The 16,965-nt window shown below is 38.9% G+C and overlaps 1 protein-coding gene across 3 annotated transcripts in view; it reads right to left on the reverse strand.

Moving 5' to 3' along the window:
* Positions 1–539: 539 nt before the first annotated feature.
* Positions 540–16,965, reverse strand: part of adamts10 (ADAM metallopeptidase with thrombospondin type 1 motif, 10) — a 73,734-nt gene continuing 57,308 nt past the window's right edge. Inside the window, exons 18-26 of one of the 3 annotated variants that reach the window (XR_010895967.1) lie at positions 12,187–12,267; positions 11,193–11,356; positions 10,557–10,683; positions 9,445–9,574; positions 8,859–9,063; positions 8,588–8,764; positions 7,709–7,868; positions 2,347–6,378; positions 540–1,730 (exon numbers count right to left, since the gene is read on the reverse strand). Coding sequence is in view for 1 of the 3 variants with exons in the window: in XM_067394695.1 (XP_067250796.1) it covers positions 6,269–6,378; positions 7,709–7,868; positions 8,588–8,764; positions 8,859–9,063; positions 9,445–9,574; positions 10,557–10,683; positions 11,193–11,356; positions 12,187–12,267 (1,154 nt within the window). In the remaining 2 variants the exon portion in view is untranslated. Of the gene's footprint in view, positions 6,379–7,708; positions 7,869–8,587; positions 8,765–8,858; positions 9,064–9,444; positions 9,575–10,556; positions 10,684–11,192; positions 11,357–12,186; positions 12,268–16,965 lie in introns of all 3 variants that reach the window. The other 2 variants (XM_067394695.1, XR_010895968.1) reach the window with 2 other exon arrangements.

Consider the following 16,965-nt stretch of genomic DNA (forward strand, 5'->3'; position numbering starts at 1 on the left):
AAGCACGCCATACAAACTACTGAGTACCATTTTGAGTTGCTGCAATGAAATTTTAGCAAAATAGACTAGCCTGCTGCATCATTTTTTCACTTTGATTTTTGAGGTTATTTTGAATTCAGTCCTCTGTAGGTTGATAACTTTAATTTCCATCAAACAATGTGGCATCCTTTCATTCCTAACATATTACCCAGTCCATATCAGTATAGATATCCAGCATGATATTTTTCCCCATTGAGATCTGATGTGTTTTCAAAGTGTTCCTTTAATTTTTTGAGCAGTGTATAATCCATTATAATTTAACTGGATAAAATTATGTATATCGTGTGTTATAAATCATCATACACTTAATAGTTATAACCACAAGCATTATAACTGTTGTTATGATTATTAATAAGATGATACAACACATTACAAGGTTGTTTATACGGCATTATGTGTGTATTATAATGCATTAAGTATACCCTTATGATCAATTATAAATGCAGGCTTCATAGAAAGTGTTCTAAAAGAGCAAATGAGGTAGGGCAAACGCACACCTGCAGAAGTGCAAGTTGAAGGAAAAATACAGTCTAGTTAAAGGTTGAATAAGCAAGGCTATACGCTTCAGTGAGTGTGCAGTTGTTTCCCTTTAACTAGATTTCATAGAAAGTGTTACCACAATGGTATTGTTTATTGTTAGCCTACCAATGATGTTTCTCTGTTTCTAATTTGTTTCATCTTCGTCGTCCTCTGAAGATGTGTGACCAGGGATCTCGACCACGATCGGCCCTGCAGCAGAAATTGTACATGTTAGTTTGTAAATTACCTTGGTTAAAAATGTCAACTAAATAAATGAATGTAAATGCACATACAATATCACTAAAACTGACCCTCTTGAACATAATTGTACAGGAGGTTTATTTTTATATACAATATAGAAAAAGTATATTGCAGATGGACCTACAGTGACTTAAACACTGACATATGACAGAAACAAGGCTACAAGTCTGAGGTTTGTATGTGACACAAAGTCTCACCAAATATCACCAAAAACAAGTCTCACCAAATCTTAGGAAAGAAAATGTGAGAAATGAATATAATACAGATAAAATGAAACATTGCATATTATTTGTACACAATGCATATTTTTATTCAGTATTTCAAATTCATTTCAAATGGTCTACGTACAATTCGGACGACATAAACTACATCACAGGCACATGGCGGTACAGCATGTTACTGAGTAGCATGTGAAAATCAACATTAAAGTCCAAAAAAAAAAAAAAAAAAGTGTGTCTGCGTTTCCAAAGTGAATCTACAGTTATTGCAAATGTAGGAACACAGCAAAATTTAACAAATTAAAAAAAAAGGAAAAAGCTTACCATCAAAAGCAAAACAGCATTTTCATCTTTCACATAATAACTGTACCAAATATATGATTACAAAGTTAGTGTCTCTGCAGAGAGACTTTAACAATAATTCTAGTTTTCATAGAATCTTGCTTATATATTTTTTCCTTAGCAAATGTATTACCTTTAGCAAAACAATTCCTACAATACAAAAATAACATGAATCTTGAGATTATGACAAATAAAGACATAGCACCATACTGTAGCACCACAGATTAGCCACCAGTCCTTGAATAGAGGCCATCTCCTCAAGATCTGCTCTTCAAATCAAACATTCGACATGCGTTGCCAGGACCCAGGACAGGGAGAAGGTCTGTTATGGCTCTTTAACGATGATTGATACTAGTAAGTTTAGACAAAGTTGATTCAATGAACTAAATGTTGATATTTGGAAGGGAATCCAATCAATCAACATATATAATGAAAACACTATGACTATTCCAAGTTAAAAAACTTGGAATAGTTCACCTACAAATAAACATTCTGTCATTTAATCACCATTATGCTGTTCTAAATCCTTATGAAACAATGTGTTTTATTTTTGTGAGGACCAGATCTGAAAAGAAATTTAAGTAAAACAAAAAAGTATTACTTCCACCCCAATTCTTCCCCTTTACTTTCAAATCTCATTTGCATGTGCACATATTCAAGCGCCATTGGTTCTGGACTGTCAATGCAAACAATGACTTAAATTTTGGTATTTTTCTCACACAAACCTGTTGTGCTGTAGATGAACTGGAATATAATTGTAGTACTTTTAAAAATCTGGTGCTTAACTGTGTAAATCACCCATTACTTTTACTGTATGGAATAAAGCAGCTTGGACACTGTTAATTTTGTGTTTCAAAGAAGAAGAAAAAAGGATTCGAACAACATAAGGGCAAGTAGATTATGACAGCATCAAAACTATTGCTTAGCCTCAAATGTAAGAGTGTGAATATTTGGGAGTGGTCCTGACCTGATAAAATGAAGCAGTAGCTCCCCAGGAACTGGAATCTTACTAGGCTCACAGTTCTGCACTGTCACCACAGCTGATGCACAGAGACTCTTAGTCCATTAGGAGTACAGTACATTACCTTGGGCAAAAAGTGTCTGAAAATAACTATATTGGTTCAACAACAGCTTCTTAAACTACTATGCACAGAAGCTAAACTGACCTTTCATTTTCCTCTGTTTGCTAAACAGTTCATTGTTTATCCAGGTTTGACTGACACATGATATCTTATGAATAATTAGCTTAAGCATTATGTGACCGGATGACAAGAAAATGGCACAGGACCTGCAAATAGCCACAAGGCCATCAGATTAAAAGATACAGTATACAGCACCAACCACACCAAATGAGAGCTTATGATATCTGAGTGATCTGGAGTGTCTCTAAAGGGCTGTTCGCACGGACAGCAATTTAATTGTTCAAAGTCAACAAGTCACTGCTAGTAAATGTTCCTATCTGCAGCATCCATCTATATCATGAGGTGCAGCCATATTATTGAACTTCTGGCAAAATTTAGTGGGCAAAAAAGGTCATTGTATATTGCCAATAGTGTGGTGATGTATGAAGCACAGCTCACATTCAAACCATGCAGCTTTTTGTTGGTCAACGCAGCGAATTTGCAACTTTGTGTTAGTCAACTTGAACCCATTGCAAAATCTGCATGGGGAAATCTTTTATCATCACGCAAAATTCCTGATTGCATAGATTCCTATTGAAATGACTGGATTCTGTCTGCGAAAATTCGCAAAACAGCGGTTAATGTGACTGCACCATCACTGATGTTGCTTTAAATCAACATGAGCATTGGTTGCTTTGTAAATTGCTGTAAGTGTGAAAGCCCTTAAAGGGACAGTTCACCTAAAAATAGAAATACATCATGTACTCACCCTCATGTATTTCCAAACCAGTATGACTTTCTTTTTTCTGTGGAACACAAAAATAGATGTCTTTTTTTTTTTTTATAGATAATGTCCTTTTTTAACAATTTATTGAAAGTCAGTGCATGTCTAATGTTGTTTTAAACCCCACTGACTTTCATTGTATTTAAAATGTCTTCTTTTGTGTTCTGAAGAATAATAAAAATTAAAGCTGCAAGCAGCATTTACCGGGGTTCAAGCACTTTGAGGCCTTTAAGCACATAAAAAGGTATTATGTTTTATTTAGCAAGCATTTAAACACTTAGATCATAGATGGAACCAATATACATTTATACATTTACAGCCAATACAGGCAATTTAGTAAGGAATTTTTTTTTTTAACAATTATAGCGCCACCCATTGCCCGATCTATTTTCATGAAGTTCTGTGTTTTCGTTTCGGCATTTTTATAGGCTTTTGGGTATATTTAGCCACGCCCACTTTCTAAATGACCATGTTATAGTGACCCATAGGGTAAAGTTCAACTTGTTTTTGATAATTATTGATCTAGAGAGTCCAGAGAACTGTCCTGCACTGGTTTCGTTCTGATTGGGCGAAAAACCTAGGACTAGTTCGCTAAAGTAGGTTGTTCACATATTCATGAATAATTAATGAACAATTTGATTGACAGCAATGGTTCTTGAGGCAAAGTTGTTCAGCATGAGGAGATCTATCAAATGACATGCATATTAAATGGATCTGTGAAACACCACGTGATTACTGAGGCGTAAAACTCGTTAGCGCTGACTAGTGGCAGATTTCTTTCAAAATTCTTACAGACCTCTAGGACCATGAGTTGAACATGTCCACCGAGTTTAATTCCAGTCAGCCCCCGTTAACCTTGTCTAATAGGTGCTCAAACTTCATTGGCCAATGGCAGCCATGTTTTTTGAGATACGCCAATGTCCTCATAGACTATCATGACTCATTGGACCAAGACACTAGGCGTTTCTCAATGTCAAGAATACTTCCTTGGCAGGACTGGTCCTTCCAAGTCACTTCCTTCAGAGGCTAGGCGAGGCACCTCTTTAGCATTCGGAGAACACGTAAATGGAACAGACTAGCAGGGTCACGTTATTGCGTCATTACGTCAGTGAAAAGTTCCGCTTTCGGAGCTGAAAAATGCCGGTGACAGCAACCAAGCTAACAATTGTTAAATGACGGTCCGGTTCAGTTGGTCATCAATAACGTAATTTGTATTTGTATAATTTATAATATCAATACGGTAGTAATTTGTACTGGCATTTAAACATTAAACTTTATTTATCTGACATATTTACTACAGTTATAACAAATGTTTGGTAACGTAAATATACTTACATTTGAAAGCATATTGCCCGCTAACGTCCAACATTTTTTTTTACATTTTTGAACAAGATCACAAAGCTGTGCGCATAGGATTGTGGGTGATTTTAGAGCGCGAAGGCTACTCATATGCATCCTTTCCTGTATATGGGATATTTTTCGAACGAAGGACTCAGTCCTTGTTTGAAATTTCAAGGATCCTCGACATTGGAACGGTCCTTCGACGGATGTCGATGACGTAGCATCCTCGAAATTCTGGCTTCTGAGGATCCTTCCTTGACATTGAGAAACGCCTACTGCATGCCAAATTTCAAGTCGATCGCACTAATGGCTGCATAGTTACAGCTGTTTTCATGTTTTTTTTTTTCAAGTTATGGCGCCACCTAGTGTCCAATCGATGCAACTTTTTATCGTGACCAAAGATTAAGCCCCTACATGCGTGAACTGAGTTTGGTGCAAATATCTCATTTCTTTCTCGAGTTATAGCCATTTTAGTAGAAGTGGCTCCACCCACGACATACGTTTTGGCACCCCTTAGCGACGTGAACCAAATTTTCAATTTTTTTTTGATAATTATTGATATTCAGACTCCAGAAAACATTTCTGCACTGGTTTGGTTCTGATCAGGTCAAAAACGTAGGACTAGCTCGCAAAAGTAGGTTTTTAAAAAAAACCAAAATATCCGAAATTTTCGCCAGATCACTTTTAGGGGAGAATGCTGATCCTTGGAAAATGTAACAATTACAATAGGGTTTCAGTGCTATGCGCTTGAACCCCTAAAAAAGTCATAGGTTTGGAATGACATAATGGTGAGTAAATAATGACAGAATATTCCTTTTTGGGTGAATTATGCCTTTAAAGATGCACTCAACATTTTTTTCTTCATTTTTTTCACACAAGCAAAGTAAAAAATCATTTAAAATCATTTTATTAAGCCTAATTAAAGCTGTTTTATATAACATGGAGTGGGTCTCTCATGGGGGGAGCCATGTTGAGATCACATGACCAGTTGAATACAACTCATTTTTAACTCAGTAATCTGGTTGTTTTTGCTTGTGGAATAATAATACTACTGAAATAATACTGATAATGATTGTGCATGATGATTCATCCACAACACTAGGTGTCAGTATAAGTCCAAGACAATCAGCACTACATAAACAAAACAAAAAATTACTGAGTGCACCTTTGAGACTATAACATAGACGATTGGTCTATAAATGCTTATTTTATCACATTACAATAATAGACGACTATTATTCACTGAGAACTAGCAGTACAGGTGTGACAGTTCACACAAACACTTCTCTGTATGATAAGTAATGGTCGAAAGCACCACGTGGAAGAGCAAAAGAAACACTGACAGATGTCTTTTGGGCAGACTGGTATTCACAGCAGCAGTGCCAAAGCATCTGGTCGGAGGGAGAGAAAGAGAGCAGCACAGACATTCTCTCCCTCTCTTTCTTCTCACGTCTCTCTCTCGCTCTCATTTCTTCCGTGCTTTCTCCCACAATGATGTCAGTTTGCCAGTGGTTAACAGCACTTCTCCAGTGGAATGCTGAGCATGGGCGGTTTTGGCCATGCAAGGAGACGGTAGGGAGGAGGGAGGAGAAAATGAGGGCGAGAGAGAAAGAGAGAGACACAGAGAGTGAGAGAGAGGGAGGTCAGTGTCCTTGGCAGGTTTTGCAGCACATCTGTCTGAAGTATGCGCGGCTGCAAAACTTGAACCTGAGCACCAGGGGGCAGTATGCCACTGTGTTCACATCTTTACACTCTGCAGGACACAGAAAAAGTACAGTCAGTCACATGCACATTAAAGAGAAATGCAATATGAATGCCAGTTTCTTCAAGTAACAAATTTCCAAAACAAGTACTTTGTAGTGTATAGTTGTAGGGCTATGTCCCAATTTCCATTTAACTGTGGTAAAGTATGTCGAGTTCTGCAGGGATGATGCATTTTTACCAAAACCCGGAAACACTGAGTTAGCATTTTAGCACCTCCATTTCCAAATGAGGTCTGTGGATAACACAAGCTAAAGATATTTTCATGTTTTAGACTTTGACATAAAATACATCAGAAATACCAGTGTCGCCACTCGCCAGTACTTTTCAGACACTTTAAGCGACTTTTTTTCAAAAAAGCGCTTAGCGACAAATCCTATTGGGTTTTTGTTGAGAGAACCGGGGTGATGCTAACTTCTGGGTTGGCCTACAAAAATATGTCATCACTGCAGCACTCTATACTTTTCAGTGTGTAGTAAGACGGTATATCAGTATTGGGACATACTACTATCATAAAATAGTCGATAAAGATAAAAGAGCAATGGATTGTGGTAAATGTTTGAAAAAAAGCTTCAGTATACTATTTTCAACATACTATGATTTGTAACACACTAATATTACATATAGGGCCACATTTACTAACAGTCTTGGCATTAAAAAACTATTGTCAGGATTTAATAATGACACGCAGTGCAAAATTAGTGCTGAAAAGGCGTGGACTGAGTTGTTTTTGTGGCTGACCTTATTGCATATGCATTTATAGGAGTTTCCCTTTCAGATGCAAAATTTATGGGAGGAGAGTATTTAAATGAATCACGCAATGCGATTTACTAATGTTTGAGCTAGTAAATTTAGTGGTATTTGCGCCATTATTTAACACCCAAAAAAAGCATGTCTTAACACATTTTGCGACATGGCATTGTTGATGCTAGGAGACACCGCAGAAAACAGAGAGCACGTGGTAGAAGGGAGAAAATATTTTCCACTCGTATTAATTTCTTTGGAATGCCAGAGGAAGACATTATCCGAACATATCGTTTGTCAAGCCATGTTGGCCTAAATATAGCCTACGTACATGTTTGTCAGATTACATGTAGTTGCACCTGTGTCAACCCACACCTGATAGCATCAGCTGTGCTTATTTGCAACCCAACGCTAATTTGGTAGATTGCGTCGATGATTTGACTGCGCCTGTCTTCTTTAATTTGCGTGTCAGCACAAAACTTGTCACGCCCATCGGTGCATTTGTGGAATTGCGCTATCATGCTAATTTGTCCTGTTTAGTAAATCTGGCTCTTACAATGCAAATTGAGAACTCTAACCTTCAGGGTTATCTGTAGGGCCACTGTGGTCACACTTGCTCTTGCACTGCTGCATGAAGGCGGGACGATTTGACTCAGGGCACTCACTGGATGGCTGGCCAGTGTGTGTCAGACACTGCACTAAACGAATCTCCTGACCCATACCGCACCTAGCCGAGCACTAGAACACACACAGACACAAACGTCAAAAAGGACAGGGAACATGTGTGACAAAAGAAACTTGGAAAGTTTTCATGGAACTTCACATATATATTATATATATATATATATATATATATATATATATATATATATATATATATATACAGCTTTTTTTTTTTTTTTGTCTTCGGTAGTAACATTTTGTTTCCTGTGTTTTCTTTTTAAGTCAATAACATCATCATGAGTCCGCACTCTTTATGAAAAGAGAACATTAGGTGTATTAATTTGATTGATTTTTTAATTTATTAATTTTCAAAGCAGGGTCTCTATTCAGTGCATATGTTTTCGCCTGCTGGGAAGACACTAAAAAATATTTCTGTCAATTTCCTGTAAATATTTGTTTGCGTAATAAAAGTTGCCCTGAAATCATGTATAAGGTTGAAAGTCTTTGCTTCATTTTTGCAATATTTCTTTTTATTTAAATAAATGAATGGATTAATGAATTAATTAGTGAAAAATATACATATATTTTTTCCCTTGTGCACCAAACATAATATTAATGTTTTTTTTTTTGTTGTTTTTTTTTTTGTTAGGTCTCACAAGAATATTTTTGCCATTCAAAGCTATACAAATCATAATCTAATTTGACTTAAACATTAAACAACACTTATGTCATATGTTTTAAGTGTTTATGATAAATTCACAGTGACAATCGCACTGTTTTGAATTAGATCTCACCCCTCCCCAAGGTCCTGTAACCCACTGAGGTGGTGGGCAACGTTGTATGTTGCAGCGCACCCTGGTGGTCGGGCGGCTTTGTTTCGGGCACTCTGACTCTGCCAATGTTTCACCATTCTCTCCGCTTCTACATAAAATCACCCTGTACCTGTAACCAGGACCACAGCTAGGCGTACACTGCAAAAGAAAAATCACAACATATTGAGACCTTGCCAAATAACACCAAAGGTAGAAGTAGGCTTTCACTAGAGAAAAACAAATGTTCTTCTACCTCAGACCAGTCCAGGGCATGCCATTCTGGTGGGCAGGTGTGGTTATTGCAGGGCTCGGTGATGGAAGGCCGCAGTGGGGTGCAGGCTGCATCATCCAGGACTTTCTCCTCTGTAGCCGAGATCTTCCTCTTACACAGCACTTCCCGCGTGCGCACACCTCCGTTACAGCTCCGACTGCATTCTGACCAGTCTCCTGTCCACCACCTGAAAGAAACACATATACCAGCAGATATCAGGGATTGATGGCACCACATTGATCAGGTATACCGAAGATGTCTAAAAACTTAAGATTGAATACCTTATATATAATATAAATTAAACCTGGAATGAATCAGAAAGTTTGTCATTTGTAATGTACAATTATTTTGATAACATCTGGAAAGCATAAGGACACATTAGCATTTGCTACAAATCTAACGTGGCAAATATGCATCCCTGACCATGTCTGAATGTGGTTTGCGTGATCGAATCACCATGTGTTTCCATATGCATGCCATTTACACCTGTATTTAGCATGGTGCATATGTGTTTGTATCACTCGGGATGGATGTTAATGCCACACACACAAACATAAAGAACACCCACGTTGGAGGGCAGGGCTCCAAGTTGCATGGTCTTTTCTTGTCTTTGGGCTTGTTCTTCTTGTCACAGAAATGGTTGTAAACCACAGAGAGGTCTGCTTGTTTTTTGCACACTACCTGCTGGACTTGAACCCCTGTGAAACAGAAAACAGAGAACAGTCTTTGCTATATAAATCATACTAGATTATCACAATCCCTAATCATACAAACATAAAGCTTTGATGTCAGTGCTGTTTCATTCTTGTCTTTGTGAAAACACACAGTCCCTGTGAAGTTATTAAGGTTGTGGTCTGTTGTGCCAGTTTTGCTGAACACTACGTCTCTGTTCCAAATCCTAGCTGCATTGCTGCTTACCGGATAAGGAGACAGCTACTAAGGCAGCATCCTAACTGAAATGGAACCTTGTAAGTAGCTGGTTTTATAAGGTCACTAATTTGTTGACAAACAGTAAAATTCCGGCCTGATACCATATATTTAATATAAAGCAATATTGATACATTTTTTAATTATATAAAAATAAATCTCTAACACTGGCTGATAACTGATATGGTACTGATATTTTGTGCATCCTTATTATAATAAGCATTTATTTTGCTTTGTCCACCACTTTGTATTCATTGTAATGCATTGTGGGATTGCCTTTTCCATTACAGTTGTAAACTAACAAACTTCATGATTTCTTTAAACGATTCTGGAACAGATTGCATGTTTTTGAGAGCAAATTAGTTCTGCGCCACAGCTAATAGTTTCTTATCAGCAAGATAAATAGGGGTCATTAACTCACAAAGCATGAATGCGAGAATAAAGGGGAAAGAGGATAGAAAGTGACATAAAAGCTGGTGTTTTTGGTATATACAGTCCATGTAAGAGTTTTTCCCAGGCTTTCAAATGGGTTACACAAATCCTAACAGGCAGACATGGGAAATTTGCATTGTTTATGTGAACTGTGTCGGACAGCTTGATTTTCTTGTGCATTTAGCAACATTATGAATGCATACAACCTTTAAATTCAGTTTCTTTTAGGAAAACCTTTAAATGCCACTTTCATCTGTGAATAATTTCCTTATGTGTGTCACTGAAGAGACAATGAAACCATAACAGACAGAAAACTGTTACCTCCTGCACACAACGCAGAGCAGCGGGACCAGGATGTATAATGCCAGGCGTAACTGCTCAGTGGATCTCTGTTGACAGGTGGGTTAAAACGGTAATGGATCCCAGGATTTTCCTCACGGACCAAAACCTGCAACACAGTGGAACACAGTGGAACTTAACTGCTTGATTCGGCCATCAAACACTTGGATTTCAAACTTTCAGCATTTTCACAAAGCTGGATAGTTTGTAATGAAATTAAATAAATAATATTTTTTTTATAACAGGTTTCGCAAAAAACAAAACAAAACAAAAAAAAAAAAAAAAAAAAACCCCATCTTCCATTGCTAGAACAAACATATTCCCAACCCAAGCCCACAATATGGTTGCTATAAAAAAAACAAGCAATGTTTTGATAGTGCTAAAAAACACAATGTAAACATTTTAACAAATTGCTAATCCATTGTTCGCTCAGCATATTAAACCAGGATAGGAGTAAGTATTTATGAAAAATTACACATTTCATCTTGAAATAACATTTATACCGAAAATTACACTTAGCAAATACATTGCAGCTGTCTAAATTTTGAGGCATCTGTACCAACACAAGCAGTGCACAAATATCCTGCCTGAACAGACCACCCAGCATCACTGCATTACCATGACGATCAGGGTCATGTTGGTGGGTCCAAGTGCTTCCAGGGTCTCCGGTTCATTGGTGGGTCGACGATAGTGGAACGTGGTTCCTGCGATGTCAAAGCGTCGTGGCGTGTCGATGGTCAGCTTGCCGTTGATGAAGTATTGATCCCCTTTGCTCTTCAACACTATGGTAATCATGGAAAGGGTTAATAATTAACAGACCTCAATACACAGGCTTTACAGGCTTTTCATGCTCTGACTAACCCCAGGGTTTGGGTACAGTTTGCAACCTGGGTTAAATAATGTTTTAAACTTGTAAAAGGAAGTTGGAACTTTTAACTCTGGAAGCTTTGTGGCATTATCCCCAAAAAGCGGTGCCAAAGTACAAAATACTCTACAGAGTTGTTTTAGCAACAGGCATCCAATCATAAACTCATAGAGCCCCTAAGAGCTATAGCTATGGGAAAAATATGAAATGGAAGGGAAAGTTTTGCGTTCCCCCAAGAAACTTTGCATTCACTTACAAAAGCACTGAACTATAGCTTTTCCTCCCTCATAACTTTGTTATCCATCACCATATTATGCACTTTGTAGAGTCACAAAACCATTTAGTTTGAGTTAAACCACTGAACACTGACTGTAAACATTAACTGCCAATATTTCCACAGTTGGACAAGCAGTTATTAAAACAGGTAGACTACTGTATTCCTTGTGTATAATTGAAAAATTTCATAAATACACAAAAACTAACCAAAGGTTCACAAATGCACATTTGTAAAACCTTGAAACCTGACTACTCAAGACTAATTACTAGCCCAGGGTGAAGTATGAACAGTGTAAAACAATGAACAAGATACATTTATTGAGCCATGAGGCACAATAAAGCCCTCTCAGATCTATGCCTGCAATTCAGCAGGGAAGCTCTTTACAGAATCTACTAATTCCAACAGTGTATTAGTTCTGGTTCCTCTGAGAGGCTCATATTTGAGTAAAACCATGAAAAATTTTGTCTCACCCAAGTAATTGTGAGAGACGTTGAGCTCTTGGATGTGTATGAACACAGATCCTTTGGGGATTCTGACCACTTCTTCATAACCTAAGAAAGAGTGGACACACACAAACACACACATATTTATTCATAGCAAAAGAACAATGCAGTTAGTGGTGCTTAACTCAGAGCGACTGTGATGGGATATGCAGAGGTTTGAGATTCCGAATGAATTCCTGGGCAACGTCTCTCAGTTCTGTTGCCCAACACACAACGTGTTTAAGGCCAGATTCCACCACAGGCCTGCAAACAACTCCAGTCTCTGACCAAAGAGTAAAAAAAGAAAAGAGCAAAACAAATTTTTCAATCTAGTCCTGCCACCGACAGAGATTTTGTTGTGAACAGTCAAGAGGCAATGTGGTGAAGACTGTGCCACAAAGCAATAAACCATCAACTAAAGATGGTAACCATAACGAATTTATTGATTCTGGTTCTGATTCTTTTTAATGATTTTGGCTTCCTAAAGATTCCTTTAGAGATTCTTATACTACTTTTGAGGAAGAAATATAAATAACACAAGCATTTCTTATTGCATTTATCGTTTTCAATATTCAGTTGCCAAATGATGAAATAGAAATTTTGATTTAAACAGAACAGATATAACAAATTCTTGTAAAACGTGTTTTAAATGCAGCACAAAGGTAGTATTGTTTCATATATATCTTTTTTTTTTAATTAATGATGCAGCTAAAGTAAACGAGACCCAATAATCTGTCTGAACGAAATTAAATAAAAGGTACAGTAAAAATACAAAAAAAAAAGTAAAAACAAATTCATTTGTTCATTCATGTTTTAATACGCCACTCTATAAAACACTAATCATGCTCTTTTGAGTCAGCCATGATGAAATGACAGTGAGTCAGATTATCAGATTTATTCCGTTACCATTCCATGTGTTTTTGATTCACTAAAATACAATCGGTTCAATAGTCAATTGTTCAGGAATTGAACTAGTCATGCTGGAAACACCATTATATGAATGCACGCATATTCAGGAACAGCTTTTCAGAACTGAAAGTCATGGAAATCGTTCAGTTCTGGTATTCTTAAATAAACTGAACTGGTTCTGAATAAGAATATACTAGAGTACTCAACACACACACACATACATAAATAGAGAAGCAGGCAGACATGAACCATTACTGGTCATTTGTGTGGACTGGTCACTCAGTTGGCATTTTGTGAAGCACAATGACTGGAAGCTTCTCTTTTATTGACCACATTTTAAATAAACTATTTCTTTGTGTTTAAATTGTGTTTGTACCCTCAAGAACCCTGAACTCACACATACAGCCAGAGCCAAGAATAGCCTCGGCTAGCCACTGCGGTCAATGTTCTCCTGCTGCCCGCCCAGGGAGGGGCCCACTACAGCTTCCTGCAGCTGAGAATAACCTTCAGTCCAGCACAGAGCCAACAGCCTGCCATTCAACAACACCACCCACACAAAACCGGCTCACATTCGAACCTCTGCTCTGTATCTCCTAAAACAGCATCACAACCCTTCTACCGAACCTACAGTGTGATTTACCTGTTCAGCTTTGATGGAAGGTTGCGATATCATGATATGATAACAAGTCATGAATACTAATTAGGTTGTGCTGATGTGCTAATGATACCATCTATTAATATTCATGAGCCAAGATTGAACCATAGTAGGTCTCTCTACATACTCTAGGCTCTCATTAGCACCAAACTCCAGATAGTTACGTGCAAAATTATTTCAAACAAGAAGTAGATAAACTCTGCTACTCTTCTTTAGTAAGCATGCTGGGAGAGAGTTTGGTCACACATTACAATAATAACTTTTTACTTAAGCAATTAACATACACTACTGTTCAAAAGTTTGAGGTTAAGATTTCTCTTATGCTCTCTTATGCTCACCAAGGCCGCAGTTAATTGACCAAAAATACAGTAAAAACAGTAATATTGTGAAAAAATTGTGAAACATTAACGCAATTTAAAATAAAAATGTTATTTTTTAATATATTTTAAAATGTTATTTATACCTGCGATGGCAAAGCTGAATTTTCAGCATCATTACTCCAGTCTACAGTGTCACATGATCCTTCAGAAATCATTCTAATATTTTGATTTGGTGCTCAAATATTTTATTTCTGTATCAATGTTGAAAATGCTGCTTGACATTTTTGTGGAAACTAAGATCAGATCACTCCCATTTCTCACTAAACCCTCATCCTGACTGAAGAGTGTCTGTTTCAGAACAAACTATAGGAAGGAATTTTATATGGCTCAGATCCTGTATCCCAGCATTTATGACTTGGGCCTTGCATGTGAGCAGGTAATTATGAAACGCCTTTTCAGAACGGCTGGAGTCCCTGTGCACCCCTCAACAGCAAGGCAGCTGTCCAACACATATCTGACCTGAAGCACGATGTTCACCGCACAAACACTTACACACATTGTTTGAGTTTCCATAAAGAGATTATATAGCTTCTCGGAACACATCTAAAGTCTGAAGAGGGCCATCGACAGGAGTTTTTGTATATCACTCTGCGTTCCTTACCTTTTTTAAAAATAAAATGTAAACATTAATACGCATTTACATTAATATGGTTTCTTGAGCACCAAATCAGCATGTAAGAATGATTTCTGAAGGATCATGTGACACTGAAGCCTGGAGTATTAGATGCTGAAAATTCAGCTTTAACATCACAGAAATAAATTACATTTTAAAATACAGTCACATAGAAAACGTCTCGGGTTACAGATGTAACCCTGGTTCCCTGAGTAGGGAACGAGACGCTGCGTGACAACGCATTGGGAACCTTCTGCGTGATGTCGTCACTGAAGCACTCATGTATCTAACCAATCGCGTAGCGAGACGTCAGAGACGGGTGACGTCACGGACCAGGAAACTATAAAGCACACCTGGATGCAGAGCACGGTAGCTTCTGGATAAGTCTGAAGCAAGCACTCACAAGTGTGCAGGGGTACGGCAAGAGACGCAGCGTCTCGTTCCCTACTCAGGGAACCAGGGTTACATCTGTAACCCGAGACGTTCCCTTTCGTGGGAACTATCGACGCTGCGTGACAACGCATTGGGAACGCAATCCCAACTGAGCCGTAGCTCAAACACTTGTCAATGATATTGGCTCCACCCTAGGGTCCTCCGGGTTGTCAAGATAACTAAGTTATAATACTTAATAAATGTGTGCTGGTATGACCATCCAGCTGCATCACATATATCACCCATGGAAACTCCTGACATCAAAGCTTTTGATGCCGCCATACCCCTAGTTGAATGGGCGCGAACATTCAAAGGAGAAGGCTGTCCGGCCGCTTCATAGGCAAGTGAGATGGCCTCGACCACCCACTTGCTCATTCTCTGCTTCGATGCTGGGCCGCCTTTTTTTAGGGGACCAATAACAGACAAACAATTGATCTGACTTACGCCACAGGGCAGCTCTGTGGACATAAGCATCCAAAGCCCTTACTGGGCACAGCAGATTAAATTTTTCCTGATCCGCAGATTCAAATGGAGGAGGATAGAAGGCCTGAAGCACAATGGGGCCTGGGACATTGGTAGGGACCTTTGGGACATAACCCGGTCTAGGATACGGGAATGCTTTCACCATTCCCGGAGCAAATTCAAGAAAAGAAGGAGCAACAGAAAGTGCTTGTAAGTCTCCTATCCGCTTCAGAGAAGTGATAGCCAATAAAAGAATCGTTTTAAGAGTGAGGAACCTCTCAGGAACCTCCTCTAGTGGTTCAAAGGGAGCCTCAGCTAACCCCTGTAAGACCACGGCCAAGTCCCAGGCCGGAACCCTTGTGCGCACTGGAGGCCTCAACCTCAATGTGCCACGGAGGAAGCATGTGACGAGGGGTCTCGACCTACCGAGATATTCCCCTCAAGAGGAGCATGTTATGCTGAAATTGCTGCAATGTAAACCTTCAAGGTTGAGTGAGATAGGCCCTCCGAGAATTTTTCCTGGAGGAATTTTAGCACACAGCTAATAGAAGAAAGGACAGGGTCTGTATTATTGTTTCTACACCAGGTAGAAAACAAATTCCATTTGTAGGCATGCAACTTCCTCGTGGCGGCAGCATGGGTCCCTGGGACAGGAATCAAGGCTTTTTCCACATGACCCGAGCACGAAGGCATCGCTGCGTGACTTCGATCATGCGAAAAGGGTTTCCCCTCAGGGAAAACCCCTTGGTCCTGTGCCACCACTGTAAGGGTCTCATGTGCAGAAGGCCAATAGTAATCACGTTGGACGCAGCTGCCATCAGACCCAACAGTCTCTGAAACTGTTTTAAAGTGAGAGTGGTTCGAAGGGAGCCTCAGCTAACCCTTGTAATACCACAGCCAGGTCCCAGGCTGGCCTCAACCTCAGTGTGCCACAGAGGAAGCGAGTAACGAGGGGGTCTCGACCCACCGAGAAGCCACCCTCAAGAGAAGCATGAAAGGCTGAGATAGCCGCAACGTAAACCTTCAAGGTTGAAGGCGATAGGCCCTCCGATAATTTTTCTTGGAGAAATCTTAGCACAAAGCTGATAGGAGGGTGGACAGAGTCCATATTATTCTGTCTGCACCAAGCAGAAAATAAATTCCGTTTATAGGAATAAAGCTTCCTCGTGGCGGGAGCTCTGGAGTTAAGGATGGTCTCCACAACCTCAGTTGGAAGACCAGCATCTATGAGCTTGGCCCCCTCAGAGGCTAGGCCCATAGCTTCCACAGTTCTGGGCGGGGATGTATTATCGAGCCGCCCGCTTGCGACAGGAGGT

Source organism: Chanodichthys erythropterus, chromosome 9 (assembly GCF_024489055.1).
Source record: "Chanodichthys erythropterus isolate Z2021 chromosome 9, ASM2448905v1, whole genome shotgun sequence".
Lineage (NCBI taxonomy): Eukaryota > Metazoa > Chordata > Actinopteri > Cypriniformes > Xenocyprididae > Chanodichthys > Chanodichthys erythropterus.